General features: G+C 34.1%; 1 protein-coding gene across 32 annotated transcripts in view; it reads right to left on the reverse strand.

The window, feature by feature from the left end:
- Positions 1-1,605: 1,605 nt before the first annotated feature.
- Positions 1,606-26,861, reverse strand: part of kif1b (kinesin family member 1B) — a 112,855-nt gene continuing 87,599 nt past the window's right edge. For 15 of the 32 annotated variants that reach the window (XM_087305319.1, XM_087305310.1, XM_087305302.1 and 12 more), the window contains 20 exons: positions 26,376-26,520; positions 26,175-26,265; positions 24,246-24,364; positions 22,977-23,032; positions 19,868-19,976; positions 19,678-19,744; positions 18,049-18,133; positions 16,720-16,825; positions 15,913-15,939; positions 13,301-13,415; positions 13,082-13,215; positions 10,640-10,701; positions 10,358-10,503; positions 10,023-10,265; positions 7,990-8,061; positions 7,795-7,895; positions 7,556-7,708; positions 6,591-6,783; positions 6,380-6,498; positions 1,606-4,534 (listed from right to left, as the gene is read on the reverse strand). In XM_087305319.1, coding sequence (XP_087161445.1) covers positions 4,492-4,534; positions 6,380-6,498; positions 6,591-6,783; positions 7,556-7,708; positions 7,795-7,895; positions 7,990-8,061; positions 10,023-10,265; positions 10,358-10,503; positions 10,640-10,701; positions 13,082-13,215; positions 13,301-13,415; positions 15,913-15,939; positions 16,720-16,825; positions 18,049-18,133; positions 19,678-19,744; positions 19,868-19,976; positions 22,977-23,032; positions 24,246-24,364; positions 26,175-26,265; positions 26,376-26,520 — 2,186 coding nt within the window. In that variant the 3' untranslated portion in view covers positions 1,606-4,491. 32 annotated transcript variants of the gene reach the window in all.

The following is a 26,861-nucleotide window of genomic DNA, read 5'->3' on the forward strand; positions in this document are numbered from 1 at the left end:
GAGGCTCTCTGAGCAGAGATTGGAGTCCGTTCATTTGCTGTAAGCTCCTGTTTCACCTCCTGTATGTGCCCCGCCCACTGTGCTTTGACAGTAGCTGTCTGTACGAGAGGAGTGTTTGGCAGCATAGTAAACGAGGAATTAGACTTTCCATGAGGTGAATTGGGACATTGGTTTGCTTTTGAAAGGATTGCTTCACTGTGATAATGTGTAACATATATTAAGTTTCATCAAAATAATTAATTATTAAACGGATTACTACATGAATAGATAACGACAGTCGATTAGATTTATTAGGTAAGTTATGGGTTGAGTACAATTTTAATATTAGGCTAGTTGTACTGTAGTAAGGTCTGAAGGTCATATCTTTCACTACAAACACATTTAATTAGATATAAACACCCAAATATGATGTTTCATTTATTTACACTCACCGGCCACTTTATTAGGTACACCTGTCCAACTGCTCGACGCAAATTTCTGATCAGCCAATCACGTCAGCCACTCAACGCATTTAGGCATGTAGACATGGTCAAGACGATCTGCTGCACTTCATAGTGAGCACCAGAATGAGGAAGAATGGGGATTTAAGTAACTTTGAACATAGCATGTTTGTTTGTGTCAGACGGACTGGACTGGGTATTTCAGAAACTGCTGATCTAGTGGGATTTTCACGCGCAACCATCTCTCGGGTTTACAGAGAATGGTCCAGAAAAGAGAAAATATCCAGTGAGCGGCAGATCTGTGGGCACAGGAGGTCAGAGGAGAATGGCCAGAGTGGTTCCAGTTTATAGAAAGGCAACAGTAATTCAAATAACCATTTGTTAGAACCAATTATACAGAAGAGCATCTCTGAATGCGCAACACATTGAACCTTGTTGAGGCGGATAGGCTACAGCAGCAGCGACATTTGGATGATAGGGTCAAAATTAGGAATCAGCAATATGAAAGCATGGATCCATCCTGACTTGTATCAACGGTTCTGGCTGGTGGTGGTGGTGTAATGATGTGGGGGATATATTCTTGGCACAAGATTGAGCATCCTGTCAACGCCACAGCCTGAGTATTGTTGCTGACCATATACATCCCTTTATGACCACAGTGTACCCATCTTCTGATGGCCACTTCCAGAAGGATAATGCACCATGTCATAAAGCACGAATAATCTCAGGCTGGTTTCTTGAACAGGACAATGAGTTTACTGTGCTGAAATGGCCTCCACAGTCACCAAATCTCAATCCAATACACCATCTTTGTGATGTGGTAAAACGGGAGATTAGCATTATGGATGTGCAGCAGACAAATCTGCAGCAACTGTGTGATGCTATGATGTCAATATGGTTGAATCGATGCCACAGAGGATTAAGGCAGTTCTGCAGGCAAAAGGGGGTCTAGTAAGGTGTACCTAATTAACTGTCCAGTATTTCCATATACATAAAGAAAAAAAATCTGACAGTTACTAGCAATATCAATTTAGAAAAGTAAAAAAATAATAAAATAGGCAAAAAGTCACAAATTAAACCTTTAAACACTAACATTATATAATGCATCATAAACATAACGCAAGTGTCGAGTAAGGAGAAAGAACGACACAAAAAGAGATCTGCCCTCTGTCTAATGCACTGGTTGTAATTTTATTTTTTACCTCATTCACTAAACAGGTCAATGGTGCAAGATTACCATACACAGAATTAAGATATATGCATTACACGTCTAGGCTATACAGCGAATGGATTATAATTATTACAAATACAGGAGACATATTTACATTTTAATCCAAGTTCCATACAACATGAAATATTTACAAAATAAGTATGAAAATGAAGCCAATCTGACAAATAATGTACAGTGTTAATGCCACAGCTAAACTGTTTCTGTCGTTTCATCACAATGAGAGGGAACGATGTTTATCTGGAAACGTGAGGTGATACAGTAATGCCAGGGTTGCTTCAAAGGCAGCATGGGAGAAAAAAATGCATGAGTGAGCCGAAAAAAAAGAAAGAGAGAAATGACGCGCCAGTAAAACAATGCTATATTTTTAGAAAACATATTCCCTGATGTTAGAAATTAAAACGCACAAGCCTCATCGCAACTCTAGGCTAAATGTGGAAAAAGTGCCCATGTAACATCATCCATTTCCTATTTCAAGAAATAAGCACAGCAACACGTCAGTCCCTATATTTGTCATATCTCATCAGATAATTCATGCATTTAGTGGAACTCAAAATACATTCAAAGTCCATTTCCATAAACACCACACTCCATTTGGTTTCCATTCCAGAAAACAAAAAACATAATTCAAGCTTTATTTGTTCTGTTGTTAGTTTGTATAAACGCATATTATGTGCAAAGAGCTGCAAACTAATATATACATTGCAAAACAATAAATACAGTTAATGGAAATTCATTATGAATGTCACATTAGTCAGTGAAGCCACTCAACAAAGATTGTTAAAAATATATCAGAAAACCTTTGCTCTGGCCAAAAAAGTAACATAAACTCATAAAATTAGATAAACGCTAACCTTCATTAACTCTCCATGCTCCTTATGTGCCAAATCAGAACATTTTCACAGATTTCTTAACAATCCAACAGCTCCGATGAGGCCTGCAGGCTGGCTGACCCGAGGACTTTCAGAGATTCAGAGTCGTTTTCATGCGTTTCCTGTGAAAATGCACTAAAGCGAGCTTATTGACTTCATATCAGTGATCAGCACTTCTGTAGCAGTCATCAGTTCCTGCTGGTTGTCTGGCCAGAGGAATGTTGTTTGCCGAAAATCAAACTGGATCACTGCTAACTTCAGCACTTACATCTAAACTGCATGTGTTCAAACATACAAGGTAAAGATCTTCAAAAGAAACACTGAAGAGTTCTTCAGCCTCTAAGTGCAGTCTGAAATGTCCATCGAAAATCAACATTTTTCTAGCTGCCTTTGTTTGTGATGTCCTTTAAAGACCAAAAAACGGACTTATTCTTTGCCATTAACGTGATATTACTGAACACACAAAGGAGCCTGAAAAAATGCTTATTTTAAAGGACAATTTCAGACAACATTTAAAGGTTTTTGCATCTAGTCAACTATTAAAAGTAGACAACATACCATCCCTTTTCCCTCACTGCGCCGCAGTGAACTGCACAAGTGGCCCAGTTTACATCCACTGACAGTGATGAAACGCTTTTAGTGGTCCGAGTAAATAAATAAGACTATAAATGAGGAAAAAGTGCCCTTCTTGTCTTCGTTTGTATAATGTAAAACACTGATCGCTTGTTAATAAAAATAAGTTAAGAGATATGTGGTAAATGCGCACTCATATTTAAAAGTCCTACTCTTCTTCAAAAAGGCTGGTTTAATGATCCTGCTGATCGGAAATTCCTCTGCAAATGTGAATATCTGCGTAACCGTAACCAATCAAATCAGCATCTCACTTCAGATGAGACGAACAGCCCGCCAAAAATGGCATTCCAGTAATACAGTAAGGACAGAAACTCATGAAGAGCGATAAGCGCAGTAATCCTGAAGGTTATGTACAAATGGGATTCATTCGGTCAGTTGTTCTGTGTGTCTAAGGTAATTCTTTTGCACCATTTTATTTTCTTAAGCTAATCTACTGAGGAAATCGAGCAGAATATTCCTGTAGGCTACTGAAAGAGTGATATGAGAGCTCATGGTCATCTTTCCTTCATGTACATCATATGATTAGATACTGCACTTTGCTAAATGGCGTGTTTTACGTCCTTCATATGTCCTTCATATGAATTTATGTCAAGCAAATACACTGCATCAGGCTGGGCCAATGGGCTGTATGTACACGGTCAACATACCCACTATCATTGCTAGCTTTGATTTAGCAAATCCAATACTGCGAGAACATTCAGTTTAATAGTCAATTTCAGCCTCTTTTAGAAAATTAAGCATCTCGAAGAAGTGCTTTGGTCCATCTGAAAATTCAATTTTTTTCTGCGCTATTTGGAGCAAAGCTGTTTGTGAGAGAAAGTTGATTTTTTTAAACCTTTAAATGTGGAATATTTGATATATTATTATACTATTCTTATTTATTTTCTTCAACCTTAATGCCATAGGGGTTTATAGCAAACTGACTTTCTCCTGAGGGTTGTGGGTAAGATGTTCCTGGCAGACAACACTGTAAAAATGAACTGAAAAGAAGCAGAACCTGCTCTGAAGATTCGTGCACACACAAACAGACTATTACAACATGCAACTTGAAGGAGGTTCAGTTATGACAAAGAACGAAAACTGAAGACAGAATAAATCCGATCAATAATAACACAATAGAGAGGGAGGAGTAGGAGGAGGAGGAGAAGAGGAACTGAAAGTTCATTTGCTGGAGAGGAGAACAGAGCCACAGGTCTACATACAAGAGAAACCATCAAGAAGCACAAAGATTTAGAAGTGTTAACACACTTGGTACGCTGTAAAGGTAGACAGAGAGAAAAAGAGCACTATCTCTGCATGTGTGTGTGTGTGTGATCACTCAGTTCTTCATCACACCAGACCGTCTCCTCGCAAGCTTCGACCTGCAGGAGAACATGGAGAGTCAGAAGGACAGTTGGCAACAACATCAACAAAAAACATTTACAAAGAAGTGAATGTGACTGCTGATGGACTTTAGTCAAGGAGGTAAACATTTTTTTTTTCCTTTGTTTTTTTTTTTTAGGTATGGATTTTATGGCAAATTACAGGAAAAGGACAAAAATAATTATACTAAACAGAGCAATAAGGACTGCCCGATGGCCCAGGGACAGCGTGTGAGATGCTCGGCACAGTAGACAATATCGTTACTGGCCCAATCGGGCCACTGATGCCCTGTCACTAAAGTTTGATTTGCCTGTGACTATTTGTCAATTGTGTGCAAAAACAGTCAGAATCGAGAAACAGTTTGTGCTTTTAAGTCTTCAAATGTTGTAACCAAGACATTTATAATAATGATCATTTAAATTAAACCGTTTTATACAATTACACTGAACAATTACAGTATGATAGTTAAAAGGGGACCTTTTTTCAAGATAATTTATATTATTTGTTTATTTAAAAAAAAACATGCAATTCATAGGTATTATCATGTTTATTTTGTGTTACATTAGTTCATATAAAGTACTTCTATTAGGCCAGTGGCCTGTATTGTATTGCTTTAATTTGTGTTGAGTCACTGCATCTGGTAAATCAGTCTAGTGCATTGAGCGAGTTTGTCAGTGTTGATATTGAAAAGTACTGATCGTTTTCTGGTCTTTCTAGATCATGTACTTTATCCGAAAACAGCAACATTGGATTTCAGCATCCAACTGTTGCTTACATATGCACAACTTCTCCATTAAATGTTTTATCTATTACTTCTTACTGTGAGAAATACATGGTGTGGACCGCAGTTTCAAATGCGTGTGTCTAACAGGGAATGCGTGACTTAGAGCCCTGAATTATGCAGTTTATTTGGCGGGTGTGTTTGTGCGTCCTTGTTTTTTTTTTTTTTCCACTTCAAAGAGTGCAATATTTCTCCAAGTTCTTCCCTGCTCGCTGACGCTGCCATGTTGTTGTATGTTTCAATAGCAAATGCGGGCGGAGACTACAGAAATCAAGAGGGGAGCGTCACGTGTTAGGATGATAACCGATTTTCATTTAAACCAATTGACATAAACTTCACACTCGAGTTGATCAATAAAAATCCATTGATCGCCCAGCCCTAGAACATGCCAACAAAAAAAGGTAAATAATAATGTTGCTTAGCAACAACTAAAATTGTACAACCTGTATCACACACTAAACTAAAATACATTTGCTGGAACAAAGACGCAGTCTAAATCTGACAAGAAAACATGTGCTTGGACATATTTCTAAATGGGTCCCACATTTTATTAAACTGGTCAAATTGTTCCAACTTTAGGAAGAAGAAGACATCATGTGTTGGAGTAGGAGGTTTCTGATCCTTCCATCTAAGCAATATTAGTCATTTAGATCGGCACTTAAAGTTTTTATATACCTACTTACTGTGTACTTGCGTACAATACAGTTTAATATGATCGCCTGTACAAAACTGTATAATTTGTATACATATTTTAACAATGTGAGAAGTTGCGTGTAAACTTAGTCAATGACAGAATTTTTTCTCAGAACTAAATTTGATCTTCTTATTTTTCCAATTAATATATTCATTCTTGGACTAAATGTGTATTTAAAAGACTTGGTGTGTCCTGATCTTTATTTAATCCATTTGTTTAACTCATTGATGTTGTGATGTATACATTTTGGTGTATAAATAATGATAATAAAAATATCTTATAACTAAAAGAAATGTAGAAATAACCAGAAAAATGTAATCATGGTTGGATTAACTGAGAGTAAAATAACAGCAAAGTTGGCGCATATACCTTATTGTTCCTGCTAGCAGTGGGTTAAAGGCATACAGCCAGTCGTTCATGTCTTTGTCATTGTTGGCCTGAAGCAGGATTCCTCTGTGTTTGGTGCACATGGCAAATGTATGAGGCGTCTGCAAAGCATGCAAAACAAGCACAATCAGACATTCAGCTGACATGTATGGTAATAATGTAGCTGATTTACAGAGAGCGAGTAAGGCTTTACCTTGAGCATGGCCTGCTGGTCTTCACTGTACTCCACCTGTGCAGTGGATAAGTTCAGCACTCCTCTCTCCACAGGGTCCTTGTCATTGTTGTAGATGAACACATACGGCCGGCGCACCACCACAAAGTGCTTCACCCAGGTGTTCGAGCGGGGCTCCATGAAATTCAAGATGCCCTTCTTGGACACCACAGACCTGCAGCAGAAATGGTCAGTTCACAACATTTTTAGCACGTTTAGCTACAGTTTATCTCCACTAGTCTTAATTAGACACTGCAGGCAAAACACTTATCTTGTCAGTTTTGAGATTTTAGGCTTTTTGGCATGTCATAGAGTGTTTTTTTCCGGTTTATTGGTAATAAAAGAAAATGTAAAAAACTTTTAAATGTTTCCTTTAGCACACTACCAATGTGTGTCCATAGATTTCCATTACTATACATATATTTTTATATAAACCATGTTGAGGGATGTAAATAATAATAATGGTCCTACCATATTTCATGTGTTACATTTTTAATTTACATAGCTTCCGAGAATCCCAAAAGGTCCAAATATTGATTATATATATATATATATATATATATATATATATATATATATATATATATATATATATATATATATATATATATATATATCCATAAATAAATGTAGTTTAATACAGCTGCATTCAAATGTATATAATAATAATAATAATAATAATAATAATAATACAATTAGGGTTAGGGTCTAATGTAAGAAAAAAATTCTGAAAACCAAAAATTCTGACATCTGTGCTAGTAATGTATGCAAATTAATGCCTCATTTGCATATTACATATAAAATTGTAAAAACTTGCAAGAAATCACCGATATGTAAACTTTTAATCTAGGGAAGACTGTCGGTAACTAGTTCTTTTGTTTTTACAAAACACCTGCAGTGTCTTGCCTTAAACACAATACTAAATCCAAAAATATCCAAACCCTCACCCAGGCCTCATTTCCTCTATGTTAGGCACAAGGTTGAGGAACTCGTGTTTGCCGGCGCGGGCCAGATAGGACGTCTCCAGAATGGGCACCATGGGGAAGTTCTCATAGTCTGAGCCTGAAGGGCTGGTTGCACGAGAGTTTGCTTCAGGGGTCCTGGATAAAACAGAGGATTGTAGAATATTTGACTTTTTGAAGCTTGTAATTTGAAGTAATAGTGCTTTTGCGTGTGAAGTGTGTACCTGGAGTCTGAGAGCGAGGGACAGGTGGAGGAGGGTGTGAGGGTGGCACTGCTGAAACTACTGACTGATGGATCACGACCCATAGGAGAGATATCTGACAACTGACACACACACCGTTTTATTCAAGGTTATCAAAGCTGATATGTTCCAATTCAAACAAAACTGCATTTTTTATATTGTTTTAGTCCAAGTTACCTTGCAGTCACTAATGCTGTTGCACATTTGGTTGTATTCACTGTTGAAAGTGTGTGTCAGGAGACGGAGGCACTGTAAAAGAATTAACACACATTTGCATGTCATGGTTTTCACAAAACTGTAAGTATACTTATCTTCAATAAGAATTACAGTTATTTTCAACTGCTTTCACATGTTTTCAAAACAGTGTCCCCTTTTTACAAAACTATACACACAATTCTCAAAACTGCACACACAAAATGCAAAATGCCTCACATTTCCTTCAAAATGTTACACTGCATTCAAAATGTCATAAACACATCAGAATGAAACATTTGCATTAAATGGCAAACATTTCTTTCATAATGTAACACTTTTGGATACAGCATGTAAACAATTTTTTGTTCTAAATCTAAAGCTCTTAGCTCTTTATAGCCTGATATCTACAATTCAATACAGTGACGGTAATATATTGAGAGGGGTAACAGGTACACTGTAAACACCAATGCAATGAAGAAACAAAAACTGTTTATCAGGCCAAACATTACTGGTGTAAACAGCATACAAAATGTCCATTTCCAACAGGAGCATCATGCAGGCATAGGTTTACCCATCATACACTTTACAGCACTGGGCTCAAAAGAATTTCTCAGTTTTTTTTTTTTCTAGGAAGTTAGGATTTAGAAAAGGTGAATATGTGCTATGTACATAATCACAAATTTTGGATGGGTGGAAAAACAGTTTTTTTTTGGACCAGAATAGCCCAGTGTCCCATTACCTTTGGCCTATAATAGACTAAATCAGTGATTGTTTAAAGATCAGTTAAGAAATTAGTGTTTGCACATGTGAGGAGAAAGAGAGAGCTTTTGTGTGTGTGTGTGTGTGTGTGTGTGTGTGTGTGTGTGTGTGTGTGTGTGTGTGTGTGGTCCAGTGGATAAGTGTGGTATTTTGATTGGTTGTGTTTGGAAAAAGAAAGTAAGTGGTTTCTCGTTAGAGTTTTGTGTTTTAGGTAGAGAATTGTGTGTAGAGTTTTGAAAAAAAGAGTTTCATGCCAATGAAAACCAAGTTCAAGGCTGAAAAATAGCTTCTGGTTTTGGAGATTTGCAGCATAGTTTTGCATTTTGAGTGAGATGTTTCAGAAATCGTGTGACAAGAAAAGATTTTGTGTGTAAGCAGTTGGAAAATAACTGTAATGATAAGTGTCATCTGCACCAAGTCAGTGTAATTGATTGATTTCTGACATGATTTAAAAATGCAGCAAAGCCTGATAATAAAAATCCAGCTTAGTACAATTTAAAATATCTAAAACAGAAAACTATAAACATGCATTTGATCTAAATACAGTACAAATAAAAATATTTATTGTATTTAAATAACAAATACATAAATTCTTAATGATCATAAGAGACAGAGAAAAAAAAAGAAAAAATATATATATTTATTTATTTAATATAAGTTTTTACTCACATCAAACTTTTATATGGCTATTATTAGACTATAATCCATTCAACCATTTGAATTATTGTAAAAATAACTTGGACACTACTTTGTAGAGATTTTGTGGCTTTGTGGCATCACAAACATGGTAAAATCCAGCAAAATATACAACGAAAATGAGAAATATAGATTTTTAAGCAAACTAAATGAATCATTGGATTCCATTGATTAGAACACTTATGCTGATGAAATATCCTCTAATGACACTGGACTGAAATGATTACATTTACAGGCCACTGTATCAGAAAAATCTACTCGGCTATATCTAATCAGCCAATCACATGACAGCAACGTGATGCATTGAAGCATGAAGACAGTCAAGATGATACTGCAGTTCAAACTGAGCATCAGAATGAATAAGAAAGGTGATTGTTGCTGGTGTCAAACAGGCTGGTCTGAGTGTTCCAGAAACTGCTGATCAGTCTGGATGTTCATAAATAGCCATCTCTAGTGTTTTACAGAGAGTGGCCAGAAGAAGAGAAAATCTCCAGCGAGCATCATTTCTGTGAGTGAACATGTTTTGCTGATGTCAGAGGAGAATAATAAGTGGCACTTACCTTAGTGGCCAGCTCCTTCTCTCGATCCACCAAGCTCTCGATGTCCGTGGAGTCATAGCCGCTGCTTTCGCTGGGGGTGATGGCACTCTCGAAAGTTGTGGAGGAGATCTGGGAGGAGATGCTGGTGGAGGTGCTGAGGGTCCCGCTGCTCAGGCTGGGGGACAGAGACTCGCTCAGAGATTTAGGTGGAGGTGTTTCTCCCAGCTTCTCACGCAGCAGAAGCAAGTGACGCGTCTTTTCCACCTGGCAAACACACGCACATGGAGATGAGGGTCTGGAGATTACAGATAAGCACAGGCAGCCTAGAGCTTGGTTTTCTTTTCTAGTGTCCTCACCTCATGCAGCTGCTCCATTTTGTCCAGCTCCCACTGGTGCTCCAGGATCAGACTGTCTCCTCGGGGTCTCCAGCCGGCCAGATTCTCCTCTCCACGCACATATGCCACTGACGTGTCCAGAACCTTCCGTCTGCGCCGCTGCATACCTGACAACAAACAGCCACAATGAGTCACACAGAAGACCTAATAATATACACAATAATCGCTGAACAGAATATTGTCACTTGTGCAGTTCTTCAGAATTTCAAACACCAAATGTTAGTAGTTTTAGGAAAGGTTTACCTGGGCTTCCGGTGTCTGCTATCTTGCACAAGCTCAGCTCATAGACTCCAGTCACTTTATTACTACAATGGAAACATCAGAAAACATTTAGCAAAGGTTCTTTTGTTTTTTAAACAAAGCAATTTGAAGACTAAGCGGAGAGAAGACTTTTTAATGAAAATTTCATGTGCAATGAAAATTTGAAATGAAATTTTACATTTACCATCAACATTATTTTTTGACCAACATCAAGATGTTAGCTTTAGCATTTTAGCTTACCGTCTCTTCCCTGCCTTACACAACCAAAAAGTGGAATTTATAATATGTGTTTATTAATATGACCTATAATATACGCTAGCATAATGTAATATACATTGAAATGTTTTAGCTTGAATTTAATTTTGCAGCACTTTCATAGCCCCTATCAGATCAACAGGGGATAATTTACCTCTTAACCTACAAACCTTTAACATTTAACTTTTCTGTCATCTACTTTGTAAATTTACTTTGTGTTGGTGTATCAGAACAGATGTCACTGCAGCATATTTATGAACAGGACACATTAAGACATGCTAAACAAATTGTATGTGACTTATCACATGTTCTGCATAACGAGTATGAGTTGTTACTTTTAGGGAAAAGGTTTAAAGTACTTTGCTGATGATTAATAGATATAAAAACTCTTTTTATCTGGTTAGCATTAAGCTATTAAATAGTGGTGGCTTAGACTAGTTGTATTTTATGGTTGTTTATTTAGGTGTATTTATAGAGGTGGGTATGTAACTTTTTGGAGGTGAGAGTCTAATTTTTTTATATACTCGTTTGTTTTTTGTATGTTTGTATTGTTTTTTATGTATGTGATGACTGCAGCTGAGGGCAAGAGCTCAAGACAAATTTCCCTAACTGGGACAATATAGTTTCACCATCCTTACCTACATACCTACCTAAAACCCAGTCATTTTGAATCCAAAGCTCCTAAAGTTAATGTTATCTTTACATGTCAGCCTTAATTAACAGGTAAAGTTTGATGACTGTATTTGACTTAAATGCCAGCTGATAAGTGTGAAATTAATTAAATGGAGGTAATATATATATATATATATATATATTATCATAACAATAGGTGTGGTATATATATGGTATATATATATGGTATAGATCAGTGGTTCTCAAACTTTTTTCACTAAGTACCACCTCAGAAAAACAGTTGTCTATCCAAGTACCAACATAATAACTGGTATTGAAATACAGTAGCATAATAGGTCTAATTAATTAAGCATCTGCAGCTCTGCACAGTTCAAAAACATAGCAAATTAATTATTATTATTTTTTTTTTTTATTGTCAGCCACTTTAAACATTAGAAATAGTTTGAACATTAACACTGTACTGTGCTTACAGGTAAAAAATAAATAAAACTTTAAAGTTTAAATTAAAACGTTCTTTTAAAAGTTTTAAAATGTCATTTAAAATGTCACTGTTCTTAAAAAGTGAAAAGTAAACCACTGTACTTAAATGTAAAGTATTATCATAAAGAAGCCCATTCATCAAAACCTGGAAATGTTCCTTTGACCTCATAAAAACAGTCTATATGTCATCATATTTATATATAAACTCTTTTTGATAAATTTTAAAATATATGTTGCATTTATATACAGTTTGACTTATCTAAACATTAACTTGTTTAAAATATATGAACTGGATTTACATATTTAAATTAGAAATTAGATCCGCTTACTGCGCATTAGAGTAGGCTTTGTGGGTTAGAAAAGCAAGTAAATAAATTACACCTGTCATCATTGGGATGTAAAAATACAGGATACTCCCCCAACAACCGTTACCAATATGGGGGGGAAATTAGTTTCAAATGATTGAATTCATAACAAACATTAGAAGTTTAGCCTATTGAAATCATATAACTGATCACACCGGTGTTATAGTATCCGTAAAAGGGTTAAAAGTGTGTTTGTTTTTTTACTTAAATTTTTCAGCGATTCCTCCACGTACCACTAGAAGGAAGCCTGCACATGGAAACTAAAATTTAAAGTGACAAACAAAAATCCCTGATAAATTCAATACTATCTCTCGACAATTTGTAACTTTTGCTTTAGTGGCTAATTTGTATGAATTTGTACAATCTAATTCATACAATTTAGTACGATTTGCTCATCCCTCAAGGTTTGGTGCCATGCCTTTTTTTAAAAATCCGACATTTTTGCACAACTGAACTCGTACAACTTTGTGTGAGTTAGCGACTGAACTGACAAAATATAAAATAGTTACATTTTCTTGTGAGATCAGGCTGGATATTCCATGACTTGAAAAATTTTTTTTCCTAACTTTTAATTTTAGGAATCAACATTTTATAATTCCACAAAATTCCATGACCTGTTGAATTTGCATGTGCATATGAATGCAGAGTTAATTTAATATCACTGAAAATGTTTTTGAATTTTTATTTTTACCAGTCCGGGGTTTTGGAGTAGCCGCTGCCAAACAAGTTTCTCAGCGAGCGAGGAGGCGAGATCTTGGCATCTCTGGAGTAGAAGACCATACAGATGTCCTTGGTGATGATAGCAGGCTGGATGCAGTGATCGAGCTGCAGAAGCACATACTGTACAAGTCAGTAACACATACGGTGGTTACAGCTTTCCCTTTAATACACTGAAAGAGTCAGAGCTGACCTCCAGATAGGCAGACAGGGTCATGTAGATCTTCTCTCCGTATGGAGTGACGCGGTTCAGTAGGAGAGAGTTGTGCAGAGAACTGTCCCACACGGCCTCAAACCGGTAGAACGTCCTAAACAGGCAGAAATAGAACATTATAGAAACTACATAAAACAATAGGATCATCTCTCAGAAATCTGCTGGTGCTGAAGTGATTAGTTGTTCACTATTGTTTGAGTGAGAATGTGATTAAAAGGCAACATGAAATCATATTTGCAAGCCCTTTCATATCTGAAAATTAATAGAATTACAAAATAAGAGGCACAGAGTTTATTTACAGTGCTCAGCATTTACAAGCACACCCCTCACAAATCTATCTTTTAAATTCATATTTTTAATATGAAGCTATAGAATATTATATTTGTGGATATACATTAAATTAGACAGAACTGAAGCCAAATCTGGAGCTTACCTAACAAAATAACTTACGATAACTGTCATAAACAAACTAGTACACCCAAATTTATGTTATAGGAAAATATTAAATACAAATTTTACAAATAAGAAAAAAAAGTAAGAGAAGCAAAAAATATGAAAAATTTAGTTGGGTTGGGTTTTGTGGGTTGAAATTTATTTTAGCAATATTTTTGCTTGAATTTAATTGTATTATCTTTCAATTTCTAAATACGTTTGGTGACTAAAATATTATTTTAATAAATATATCTGTTTGATAAATCTGTTTTGTTTAAATGTACCAAAATACATTGCCTATATTCTCTGAGAAATGGATAAAAATACTAATTTTCAAAATGGAGTGTTCTCAATTATGCTGAGCACTATAGTCATCCAACAAGATCATAGAGAGTAGCATTGTTTATTACACTACTGTTCAAAAAGTTTGAGCTGTTTAGCGTTTTTAATAAATATTTCATATAAATTTAAAACATTTTTTATGCAAGTTTGTTCTAAATATTTAATTTTTTATATTGTTATGAATGATTATTAATTTTGTAGTTTGGTCTATGAAAAACAGATACTATAGATATGCTTTATATTTGTTTTTATGTAGTTTTTGCTGCTTTTTCACTTAATTATAATTTAGTGAATCTATAATTCTGTTTCTACAACAATTTTAAACAGCAGCAGTGTCTATTTTTAACATTAAAACAAAATATAAAAATGTTTCTTAATGATCAAATCAGCATATTTAAAAATAAATAAATAAATAATTCACTGAAGACTGAAGTAAAGGCAGCTGAAATTCAGCTTTACCCGACTGCATTTTAAGATATAAAACAAACTAATCTTTTGAATAATAGTAATACTATTTGATTGGACTATTTTTTATGAACTAAAACAGTCTCAGTGAGTCTTACTTGAAAAGCTTTCAGAAATCACCAAACGTTATGAACAATAATTTACATAATTTGACCAAAATTCAATTCATTTTACCTCCATACTTAACGCATGACAAATAATTCTATATTAGGAAAGTAAAAAGACTTGATCTTGATTTCATGTTGACTGCAAACTCCACATATGACAGTGCAGTTGTGTAAGCACTAGTCTATATACTAGAGTAAATAACGTTGAGCTAGCGGATGTGCTACAATGGACAGGCAGAGGTGTAATGGTTCTCTGTCTAAACAGTGTGTTGATGTGCTGGAGTCACAGTGATGAACACGACACTACAGCTGTCAGGTGCTGCATTAGTGATGTATGTGAGCTTGAAGCAGACCATCTGTGTGTGTGTGTGTGTGTGTGTGTGTGAGACTCGGGTCTACAGTGTTTATATGAACAGACACGTGGAGAGAAAGACTGATGCAGGTGACTCATCCTCCTCTCTCGCCTTCATTTCACACTTACAATGGCATACAGATACACATACGCATATCTTGTATTCAATTGTTATTGTTATTATTAGAAATTTTATATTTTCTAAAATTGTTTTATTCAATATATATTTTAGCACATTTTTAGTATTTTATTTTTAAATGTAGCTTTTATAAAGGCACATCTGTATATTTTAGTTTTCTATTTTAGTTTTTTTAGTTTTTAATTAAACAATGAAAGTGAGAAATTATCTGAAGCAGCTACTTTAAAAAAAAAAATGTATATATATATATATTTATATATATATATATATATATATATATATATATATATATATATATATATATATAATTTTTATATTTATAAAAATGAACAATAATAATGTATTGTCATTATTTTTTTTTTATTCAAACCATCTTCTCAAAATGTGTCCAAATAAGTTGTCATAGAAAAAAATCTGCTAGCTTAAACAGAGAAAAAGTTATGGCCAAATTAAGACATATTCACCCCAGAGTTGATAAAGACATCCCCAACAGTACATAAGGTTTAATAATGTATGTAATGTTTAATGCTTAATATATTATCAGATTAAAACATCATTTAAATGTCTAGTATAGATTGATTTTGCATGTACCAATACTTCAATGTAATTTTTTCAATGTAGAATGAGTAAAGAGAGAAGCAGAAAAAACACAGACACAAAAGCACAAGTCTGCTACTGTTACACCTACAGATCACAAATGAGCCATAAAGCACTTTTAACGTAAAAATGCTTTATGAGCAAGAGCTTCTGATACCTAGAAATATCGCTATCAATACAAAGGCTGAGCAAAACCAAGAGTCCAACCGCAGCAGGAAGAAAAACCAGAACAAAAGAGAGACAAAACAAGCAGAAACAGTCAGGCAACACAAATAATCAAAAAGACTGAAAGCAGCATTCAGAAAAAACAGGCAAAGGAAATAAACCAACAAACAAGAGAATAAAATAAGCACTTTACAATAAGGTTGTATTAGTTAACATATTAACTAACATGATCAAAGAATGAACAATACTTTTATTACAGTACGTATCGTCTTAGTTAACTTTAGTTAATGAAAATTAAGTTGTTCGTTGTTCATATTAACTCGCAGTGCATTAACTAATGTCAACAAGCATGAAGTTGGATTGTAATAATGTATTAGCAAATGTTCAACTACGATTGTTCATTATTAGTTCACGCCATTAAATAGATTAACTAGCATTAACTAATGAAACCTCATTGTAAAGTGCAACCAAAAAACACATCATGCACATTTAGAGTATATTAAATATAGATTTTGTCTGTAGTCCACAAGGTGTCTCTGTTGCTCCTGCAGGATTGCTTGTGTTTTACTGACGGCAGCAGTGACTCATGTTCAACACACTCTCCTGAATCAGAAGCAGTTCACTTCAAGCATTTGCATTAGAGAGAGAGCACAGTGTGTTTGCAGACCTTTTTTTCTGTTTAAAAACAGACAAGCTGCTTCTGATACAGAAATTGAGGTTCATACATGATTTAATAGACCCTTTATTCGAGGAAGGTGCTGATGTTAGATTTTGGAAGGTGAACGAGAACGAGATGTACCTGCTGGAGTTGTGGGAGGATTTGAGGTTTTTAGCTGAGATGATGTTGAGAGACAGGACGGCGTCTGCGGCTGAATCATCCACTTCTGGCTTATTCCTGATTCGACCTACAAAACACACACACAATGTCAGTGATGGTTGTGCCCTTATAATAGGTTTTAGAAAAAGCTCTTAATGCAGATATTCAATTTTCTTGTTGCGATTAACTGCTGAAGCTTTTATCACGGTAAAATACTGACTGATGTTGTCATCAATACAGGAAATTCAAACTTCGATACCTTGAAAAATATCAATATTCGATACCAATTTTCAATACCGTGGAATCAAATTCTGTAACATCAAAAGTATGCAAATTAAGTAATAAGCTGGTAAAAAAAACAATAACAACACCATATAACTTATATCAGGCACGTCAGCAGTCCTTAAGTCCAAAAAACAATAAATTACTTATTTTATCATGTTATTTTTTATATCATGTTATTTAAAATCTTATTATTATTATTAATTATTATTTCCATGCTGGTGAAAAGTCAGACTACTGTTATTGCCAGTATCGATAGTAAACAAAAGGAAAACTGAATCATTTTAAATACTTCAGTATCAACATTTGTCAACATTTTTGACAATACTAGTACTTAACCAAGCAGAAAAGGGTTACTTTAACCAGTCTGATAACAAAAAAAATTCTTCAGTGCATTGCATTATTGTATATACACGCTCAGAGTAAACAAACGTTTCAACTAAAACAAAATGCAAAAGGATAATAAAGTACAATAGGTAGCACTTTACAGTTAGTTAGTAAACATTAGTTAATGCATTAAAATCAACAGTGTGAAAAAAAAACTGATTAATTACTATTCATATTGGTAAAATAAAAAAACTATTGAATTTTACTAGTTAATTACTCCATTATTTAGGATTATGACCACAATTTTAACACAATATTAGGAATTAACTAAGAAAGTACCATCAACTAAAATTAATTGAAGCTTTTGTAGTTTAGTTTATTTCATGTAACTTATTGGAGCGGTGTTAACAACTTACAATATCCTTTTAAATTGTGACAGAATTTTCAGTCTATTATTATTATTATTATTATATTTCAGAATGTTGTACGCCATTAGCACGTGAAAATGTTTCAAAATTTCGGACCTAATTGTCACTGTTATGAAGACCACTGCAAATACAACCTGAATATTCTAAAAAACAATTATTACTATTCATAAAGTGCCCACGATACATCAACATTGTGTATGTTTATTATAGTGATAAACTGACTTGTTAAATATTGTTATATGTCTGGCTAACAGCAGTTGGAATGTGTACTGACCGACCACCAGCTCTCGGACGTCCTTCCAGTGCAGCTCACTTCCCTTCTCATGGATCAGAGTCACTGTTATTCTGCGCTGGATGCCCTGAAAACACAAACCGCACACAGGTTTACTCAAAGCCATCTAAATTTGAATCATTTATATGTCCTTGGATGAGGACACTGAACATGATCCTTTGGCTAAACTACAGATTTACTGACTGCAACTGCAGAGAGAATTTAATATTCATCGAAAGGAGAGACAGAAAAGTCATGCAGCAAAGCAATGAACAAATCTATCAACATTTAATGCATCGATAACAGAATTTAATATTCAAATGCAATTAGAATTGCATCTATTTTTCCATTATCCTTCCATCTTATAAAATATATTTCCATTCATCCATCAATATAATGTTCCAACAATCCTTTCATCTATCCATCATTCTATATATTTATAGCTTTTCCCCATCAATCCAATCTATCAGTGTATTTCCATCTATCAATCCCTCTATCCATCCATCCGTCAATATATTGTTCCATCCATTCAATATCCATCCATCATTCTATATATTACTATATGTTTCCCTCAATCCATCCATTCTATTAATATATTTTCATCCATCCATCCATCCATCCATCCATTTATCCATCCATCCATCCATATACATATATATTTTTTCATCCGTCCATCCATTAATCAAAAAATAATTCCATCCATTAATAGAGTATATTGGTTCATCCATTCCACTTATTCATTGTAGTCTTTCCATCCATCCATATTATCCAATATCTTTCTATCCATCCATCGATATATCTTTCCATCCATCCACCAATATATTGTTCTATCCATTCATCATTTATCATCATTCATATCTTTCCCTCCATCCATCTAATCTATCAATATCTTTCCATCCATCCATCCATCCATCCATCCATCCATCCATCCATCCATCCATCCATCTATTGTTTCATCTATTCATAATCCATCCATCATTATATCTTTCCCTCCATCTATCCATCCATCCAATCAATCAATATCTTTCAATCCATCCATCCATCCATCCATCCATCCATCCATCAATCAATATATTGTTCCATCAATTCATCATCCATTTATCATTCTACATATTAATTTATTGTTTCCTCCATCCAATCTATTAATATCTTTCCATCCAACCACCCATCCATCCAATCAATATATTGTTCCATCCATTCATCATCCATCAAACTTTATATTTATTTTTATATCTTTCCCTTAATCCATTCATCCATCCATCCATCCATCCATCAATCTATCCATAAATATATTGTCCCATCCATTTATCATCCATCCAGCATTCTATTTATTAATATATTGTTCCCTAAATCCATCCAATCTATCAATATCAATATCGACTCTATCCATCAATATATTGGTACATCCATTCATCATTAAATTATTCCATCCATTTATTGTCTTTTCATCCATCCATCCACCCATTCATCCATCCATCCATCCATCCTCCATATGTCTTTCCACCTTTGCACCCATCGTTTTTGGGTAAATTGTATCCACCATTCTCTCCATCAATCTTCTATTCTATTGAACCATTATAACACCCATTATTACATCCTATAAATTAAAGCATGTAAAGAAAAAATAGGTACCTGGTGCAGCAGGTATGTGCCATGACAGGGAAGACCTCCTGTATGATCCACTACTGCTGGAATATACCTACAAAAACAGCACAACTTACATGAAGAATTTCTTTGAGATGTTACTTACTGCTCGGGCTTGAGTAAAAAACATGTTTGAACCAGAAATTCTGTGTGTAGATATAACCTAAAGTAGACTTACTCTCCAGTGGGCTCCAGTTCGCTGATCTCAAACCAGGCCAGCAAGTCGTACTTGCTCACACACTGACCCAGGTTGGACTTGGTGATGGTGTTCAGTTTGGTGGCTGGCACTGCAATGAAAGTGGAATATTAATAGGGCACCATATGGTCGAGAAGCCTAATTGCTGGACTAAAAAGGCCAGGTTTTATAAATATCCAATGTAAAATGCTGAACACGGCAGATGAACAATATGAGCATGAGTCGCATAATGTGAGCAAACACAAAGCATCAGCTCTAAGGAGGGTCATTATGTAGACTTTGGAAAATGGGCCACTAGAAACTGTACACCACATCAGGAAAATCAATACAGCCTGATGTGCTGGAAAACTGTGACTCACTCTCCACTGTATTTCTACAACACAACTGGAAAGGAATTGTTTTGCTTAAGAATGAAGAAGAAAAACAAACCTGTCGAGGGAAGCTAGCAGGAAAACACCTAACGTGATTTAATTAGCACTACAGCTTTAAAGTAGCACTAACTGTCATTGCTGTCTACACCAAAGAGGGGAGATGACACAAAGCAGCTCATGGAAGAAAAAGCTTTTAATGCTTGTCGTTGAGATGGGGATTCTCTATATTTAAAGGAACATCTACTGGGATTGTGTCATTGGGGTCACGGTACATTAAAACACAGCACAGAGCTGATCTGATCTACTCTGAACCAACCGTCGTGTCGGGGCACTCTGAAGACGGGGCAGTTGGGTATGGGGAGGAAGGGGAAGTGGCACAGCTCATCTGCCCCTTCCTCCAGACTGGCCACGGCGGTGGAGGCCAAAGCGTTGGCATGCTCTGACAATGTGTCCAACACCTGACCATGAACATACCCGCTCATCAGGTAACGGATAAGCTCAATCTTACGAGCGTGATCTGAGCGGGCAGAGCCAGGAGGGGTGAAATGAAAAAGACAAAAATGGAGTTACAAGTGAAAGATATGGAAAGGACTGAGTTATAGGGACCTCAACAAATTAGATTGTACATTTATTGTAACAATTTTTTTTTTATTTTTCAAATATTTTCCAAATGATGTTTAACAAAGCAAGGAATTTGTCACAGTTTTTACCATAATGCTTTTTTTCTTCTGGAGATATTATTATTTGTTTTATTTTGACTAGAATAAAAGCATTTTTTCATACTAAAATAATCATTTTTAAGGTCAATATTATAAGCCATCTCATTGTCAACAGAACAAACCATGATTATACCATGATTTGCCTAATTAACCTAGTTAAGCCTTTAAATCGCACTTTAAGCTGAATACTAGTATCTTGAAAATATCTAGTAAAATATTATGATGAAGATAAAATAAATCAGTTATTAGAAATAAGTTGTTAAAACTAATAATAGTTATATATATATATATATATATATATATATATATATATATATATATATATATATATATATATATATATACACACACATGACCCTGGACCACAAAACCAAAAAAGTCTTACGTTGTACTATTCATGCAAAAACTCTATTTTTACTTAGTAATATGCATTGCTAAGAACCTATTTTTGGACAAATTTAAAGACGATTTTGCTAAATATTTTATTTGTTTGAACCCTCAGTTTCCAACTGTATCTTGGTCAGATCTTGTCCTATTCTAAAACACCATACATCAACGTAAAACTTTTTTATTAGTGATGTATTGACATTTTAGACTGGTTTTGTGGTCCAGGGTCACATGTACAGTATATACATTTTTCATTAGTATATAATAATATCGTATTCTAAACTAAAAATGTAATTGTAATTTTTATTTTAAAAAGTTAATTAAATTATTAAAATAATTAAAATATTTAATTCATATTTCTATGGTAAAGTAAAAGATAATAGTAAACAAAATGTTTATATATAGATAAAATTTATATATAGAAAATACATAATATATAGACAATGGCAACAACTTTAAATGTAAAATATAATATATTTAAATTATACTTATATTCCCACAACCCGGCCCCAGATAAGTAAATAATAATGGATGGATGGATGGAATCATAATTATATACCCATTGTATTATATCATTTTAATATTAAGTTAGAGATAATGGCGGTTGATATCGCAGAATAAATCTTGACAGGACTAAAGGGCCTTATTCTATGAAAACAACCACCTGGATGTAAATTATCCCACTTATTACTCGGCTACTTTATACAAAATCAAACTATTAGACAAAACTTTGATTATAATAGCTTAACTAAGTTAAATAATTATAATAGTTTAAGATGGCATCAAACAATCAAGAACAATAGCACGACAGATAAACATAAATAAACATATTAGTCAACAGTCAAGGTGATTCATAATATCCAGGTGAGCCTGCAGTTGTTATCTGGCAATAACATACCTTGAAATGTTGTAATTGATCAATCAAAATTAATTATTATCACACACGCGCACACACACACACACAAAAAAATATGCTAAAACATATGCATGTATAGTTTCACTACATGAATTTAAAAATATAAAAATGTTTTCTAAATACATGCCTGAATGTAAGCTGGAGACTCTCTATGAATGAGGTTGTTTATGTACGACTCTGCATCTACAATCTATAAATCCCCCAAAGCGCTACAGCTTTTTCAATTATCTCCAACTGAGCTGTAGCACCTCCAGATTCATATCGCCATATAAAAGACTGACAGCTCAGCCTGAACATCAATACAGCGTCAGGATGGATGACACTTCAAGGCCGCAGCAGCCTTTCTTTTATTTTTGGGGTGCAAAGGAGATATTTGTCCTCCATCAAAGAAACAGGAGCGTCTGACAGCTGCGTCTCTCAAACTGACTGGACACATAATATGATCCGGAGGGTTTTTTTTTTTTTTTGGAGAAGAGATAACATACCAGACAAAAGAGCCCGAGATTATTCCTTGTTTAATGAATCATGTAATGAATTACACTCGTAATAGAGGGGAGATAAAGGAGCATGTATTTGCTCCGGGCTATGATTTTTCAAGGAATCTACTTTATTGTGACTTGTGCAAATGTGAGACCCATGAAACTGACTTAATGAACATGTAATGTCCTTGATTAAGATGAATGAAGATGTGATTATACCTGGTTTAGACAGAGGCATTGGTGGAGGATAGTACTTTCTGGAAGGCTGAGAAGGGCTAAAAGAGAGAAGCAGATAAATTAAGTCAGACATAGAAAAGGGCAGAGCCACATCATTAGGATTAATTAGGATTGTGGAAACTTTTCATGTTATGCCTTTTTTATATTTACAAGATTTAAGATTGGCTGTAGAGCAACCTAAAATAGTTCTGTTCAATTATTTATTTTATTAGTAGATCAGTTGTAACAATTTAAAGGAATATTCCAGGTTAAAATCAAGCTCCATCAACAGCATCTGATGTTGATAACAAAATGAAGAAAACACACACACACACACACACACACACACACACACACACACACACACACACACACACACACACACACACACACACACACACACACACATATATATATATATATATATATATATATATATATATATATATATATATATATATAATAGAGACTAGAAGAGCAGAAATAAACACAGACAGTTGTGGACAGTTTTACATTTTAAAGTCATTTGTTATTAGACTTGGATCAGCAACAATGGTTATTTACCGGGCAAAACAGAGTAATATAAAGGACAATGTGGTATTCATGTTGTATACTATAAATTAAACTATAATTTTATTCCCATAACTGCAATTCATTTGAAATAAAACGTATATTAGATTAAAATGTCAAAATTAGAATTGATCCCATAGCAACTACCTGAAATAAATAGGTTTAAAATCACTAAAACTGAAACAAAAATGTATTTATTTATTATTTATTTATTGCCACATTAGCAACTTATGGTTATTTCATGGCAAACTGGATATACAACAAAATATTACATGATAAAAACAAATTCATATTACAATAAAAAGTTACTTAGACAGATATATAAAATATAAATAAATATTTAAGGTTAAATATGATTTTTCAGTTCAATTTTTGATAAATAATTTAAGATTTCTCCTGGTGGTACTTTTTAAAAAAATATCCAAAGTACTCTCCTTATAAAAATTTTGTCTAATGGTATTCAAATAAACTGAACAAGAAATAAAAGTAAAACAGTATATGATAATTCATAAAATGAAAATGTAAATTTAAGTAAAAAAATGACATCAATAGAATATGACAAAAAAATCTAATTTAAAATATTACTACATACTATAATATTATATAAATAAAAATATGACTAAAACAAAAAATATTTTGTGACATGCATGATAAAGTTGATCAAATCTGTAACACTGGACAACACTGATAGCAGGATGTTACCTGACCACATCCTGTCCATGAATGTGCAGTGGGTGTTGCTGGTAATGGCCAAACACTTCAAATACAATTGGCTTGGTCTTTATGTACTCAATGAAGGACTCTGTCACCTCCACTGAGATCTGGATAAGAAAAGTGAAAAAATAAATCCACAAAAACATTCACATTTCCTGTATTGCCTGTAAGAACATGTACAATATTGTATCCAAATCAATTATGCAAATATTGTTTTTATAATTTAGATTTTATTTTCCAGAAAATGAATAACAAATATGATAAATAATGAATATGATGTGCCTTCTGTTACAGAATTATTGGATTAATTATTTTACAATTATGTCTAAGGTGTTGCAGGTAAATATAGACCCATCCCATGATGTTGCCATTTTTGGGGTTCCAAAGATTTGGTCCCAGTTCAATTCTAAACAACTTGTTGTTTTGGCTTTTACCTCATTATTAGGTAGGCATCATATTCTGCTGCACTGGAAATCAAATAAGCCTCCAACTACATCCCAATGGTTTGTAGATACCATGCATTTTCTAAAGTTGGAAAAGGTTAGATGCACTGGGAAAACTAATTTCTTTAAAAAATGGCAATGTTTTATAACTTATTTTAACTCTCTTAAGTTTTTGCCTTCCATTTAATAGATGCACTCTCCTTCTATTTTATTTATTTATTTTTAATGTATTTATTTTTGTTTGTTTTTAACTATTACTATTTTATATCGTTTAATTGTAAATATTTACTTTCAGCATTGACAATGTACTTAAACATTTAATTGTGATAGTTGGTTGTAATTTTCTGTACATTTTTATTACTCTTTTTTCCATTTTTCTTTTCCCATTTTATTAATATTATCATTATTATTTTTTAGCTTTTTTCCCTTTGTTATTATTAGTCTTTTTCTTCTCTTTTGTGAAAAAGCAACAACAAAGATAATCAAATGTAACTATTTGTACTGATATAGTGTTTGCTTTTTTACAAAAAAAAATTTAACAAATGAAAAAAACTTGAAAATAAATGAATATAAAACTGAATAACAAACATGATAAATGAATCTGAAAACAAATAACAAATATGCTAATAAATTAATATGAATATGGATAAAAATATGATAATAAATGTTTTCATTTGTTGCGATAAAAATTCTGGATTATTTTAGTATTTACTAAAACACTACAGAAAATGCAATGAACATGAAAGCATAACACCTTTTTTTTGCTATTTTATACAAATAAATAACTAAATAAATAAATAAATAATTTAAATAAATAAAACATTGACATATACAGTTGAAGTCAGAATTATTAGCCCCCTTTTGATTTTTCCTTTTGACTTTTCTTCTTTTTAAATATTTCCCAAATGATACGTAACAGAGCAAGGAAATTTTTACAGTATGTCTGATAATATTTTTCTTCTGAATAAAGTCTTATTTGTTTTATTCTGGCTAAAATAAAAGCAGTTTTTAATTTTTTAAAAGCCATTTTAGGGACAAAATTTTTAGCCCCTTTAAGCTATTTTTTTCTGATTGTTTGTAGAACAAACCATCGTTATACAATAACAGGCCTAATTAACCAAATCTGCCTAGTTAACCTAATTAACCTAGTTAGGCCTTTAAATGTCACTTTAAGCTGTATAGAAGTGTCTTGAAAAATATCTAGTCAAATATTATTTACTGTCATCATGGCAAAGATAAAAGAAAACAGTCATTAGAAATGAGTTATTAAAACTATTATGTTTAGAAATATGTTGAGAAAATCTTCCCTCTGTTAAACAGAATTTGAGGGAAAAATTAAACAGTGGGGCTAATAATTCTGACTTCAACTGTATACACATTTAGCCTAGTAAAATATGTCAATGAAGAGTCTCTATTAACAGCTCAGGGCCGGTTATTCCATCAAGGCATCTCAGTGTCTGTTTTCAGCACTTACATTCTGTACGTGGTAAAAGCCCAGCGGGGCTCCTCTGCCAGTGTTCTTCAGAGGCTCAGTGCTGAACGCCTCATCGTGACGGTGGAGGAAACTGTTGGCAGCAGGAGACAGGATTACAGAGAGAAGCGTGACTCTGCGTTTGTGTGTGTGTGCGTGAATAAAGAGCAGTGAAGCGGTTGCGATGGCGACAGGCTGACTCACTTGAACTGGCAGAAGATGTCTGCGTATTCGGCCGGGATGCCGCTTGCCTGCAGAACGGTGACGCGGAAAGTGAAAATGCTGCCCACTTCCAGATGCTCGGCCAAACCGTCTCCCAGTTTTGTGTCCACGTTCCCCAGCTTTAGGTCTTTTAGACAAAAAAACACACGAGTTAAGAATATACACAGGTTTAGATGATTTTTTATCAATATTTCACTACATAGGTACAGTTGTTATTATTCTAGATGTTGGCTTTGATGGGATGCTCCTGTGAGTTTTACTGCGTAGAGCCATCTAATCCCTTAAAATATCCCCAAACCCATTTCTACTGAACAAATGATTAAATAAAACTAATAATTTATTAATTATTAAAAATTTTCTAATAAACTATGCGGGCGGTGCAGTGGCACAGTGGGTAGCGCTGTCGCCTCACAGCAAGAAGTTGGCTGTGTTGAGCCTCGGCTGGGTCAGTTAGAATTTCTGTGTGAA

The sequence above is a fragment of the Danio rerio genome, chromosome 23 (assembly GCF_052040795.2).
Source record: "Danio rerio strain M-AB ecotype USA chromosome 23, GRCz13ab, whole genome shotgun sequence".
Lineage (NCBI taxonomy): Eukaryota > Metazoa > Chordata > Actinopteri > Cypriniformes > Danionidae > Danio > Danio rerio.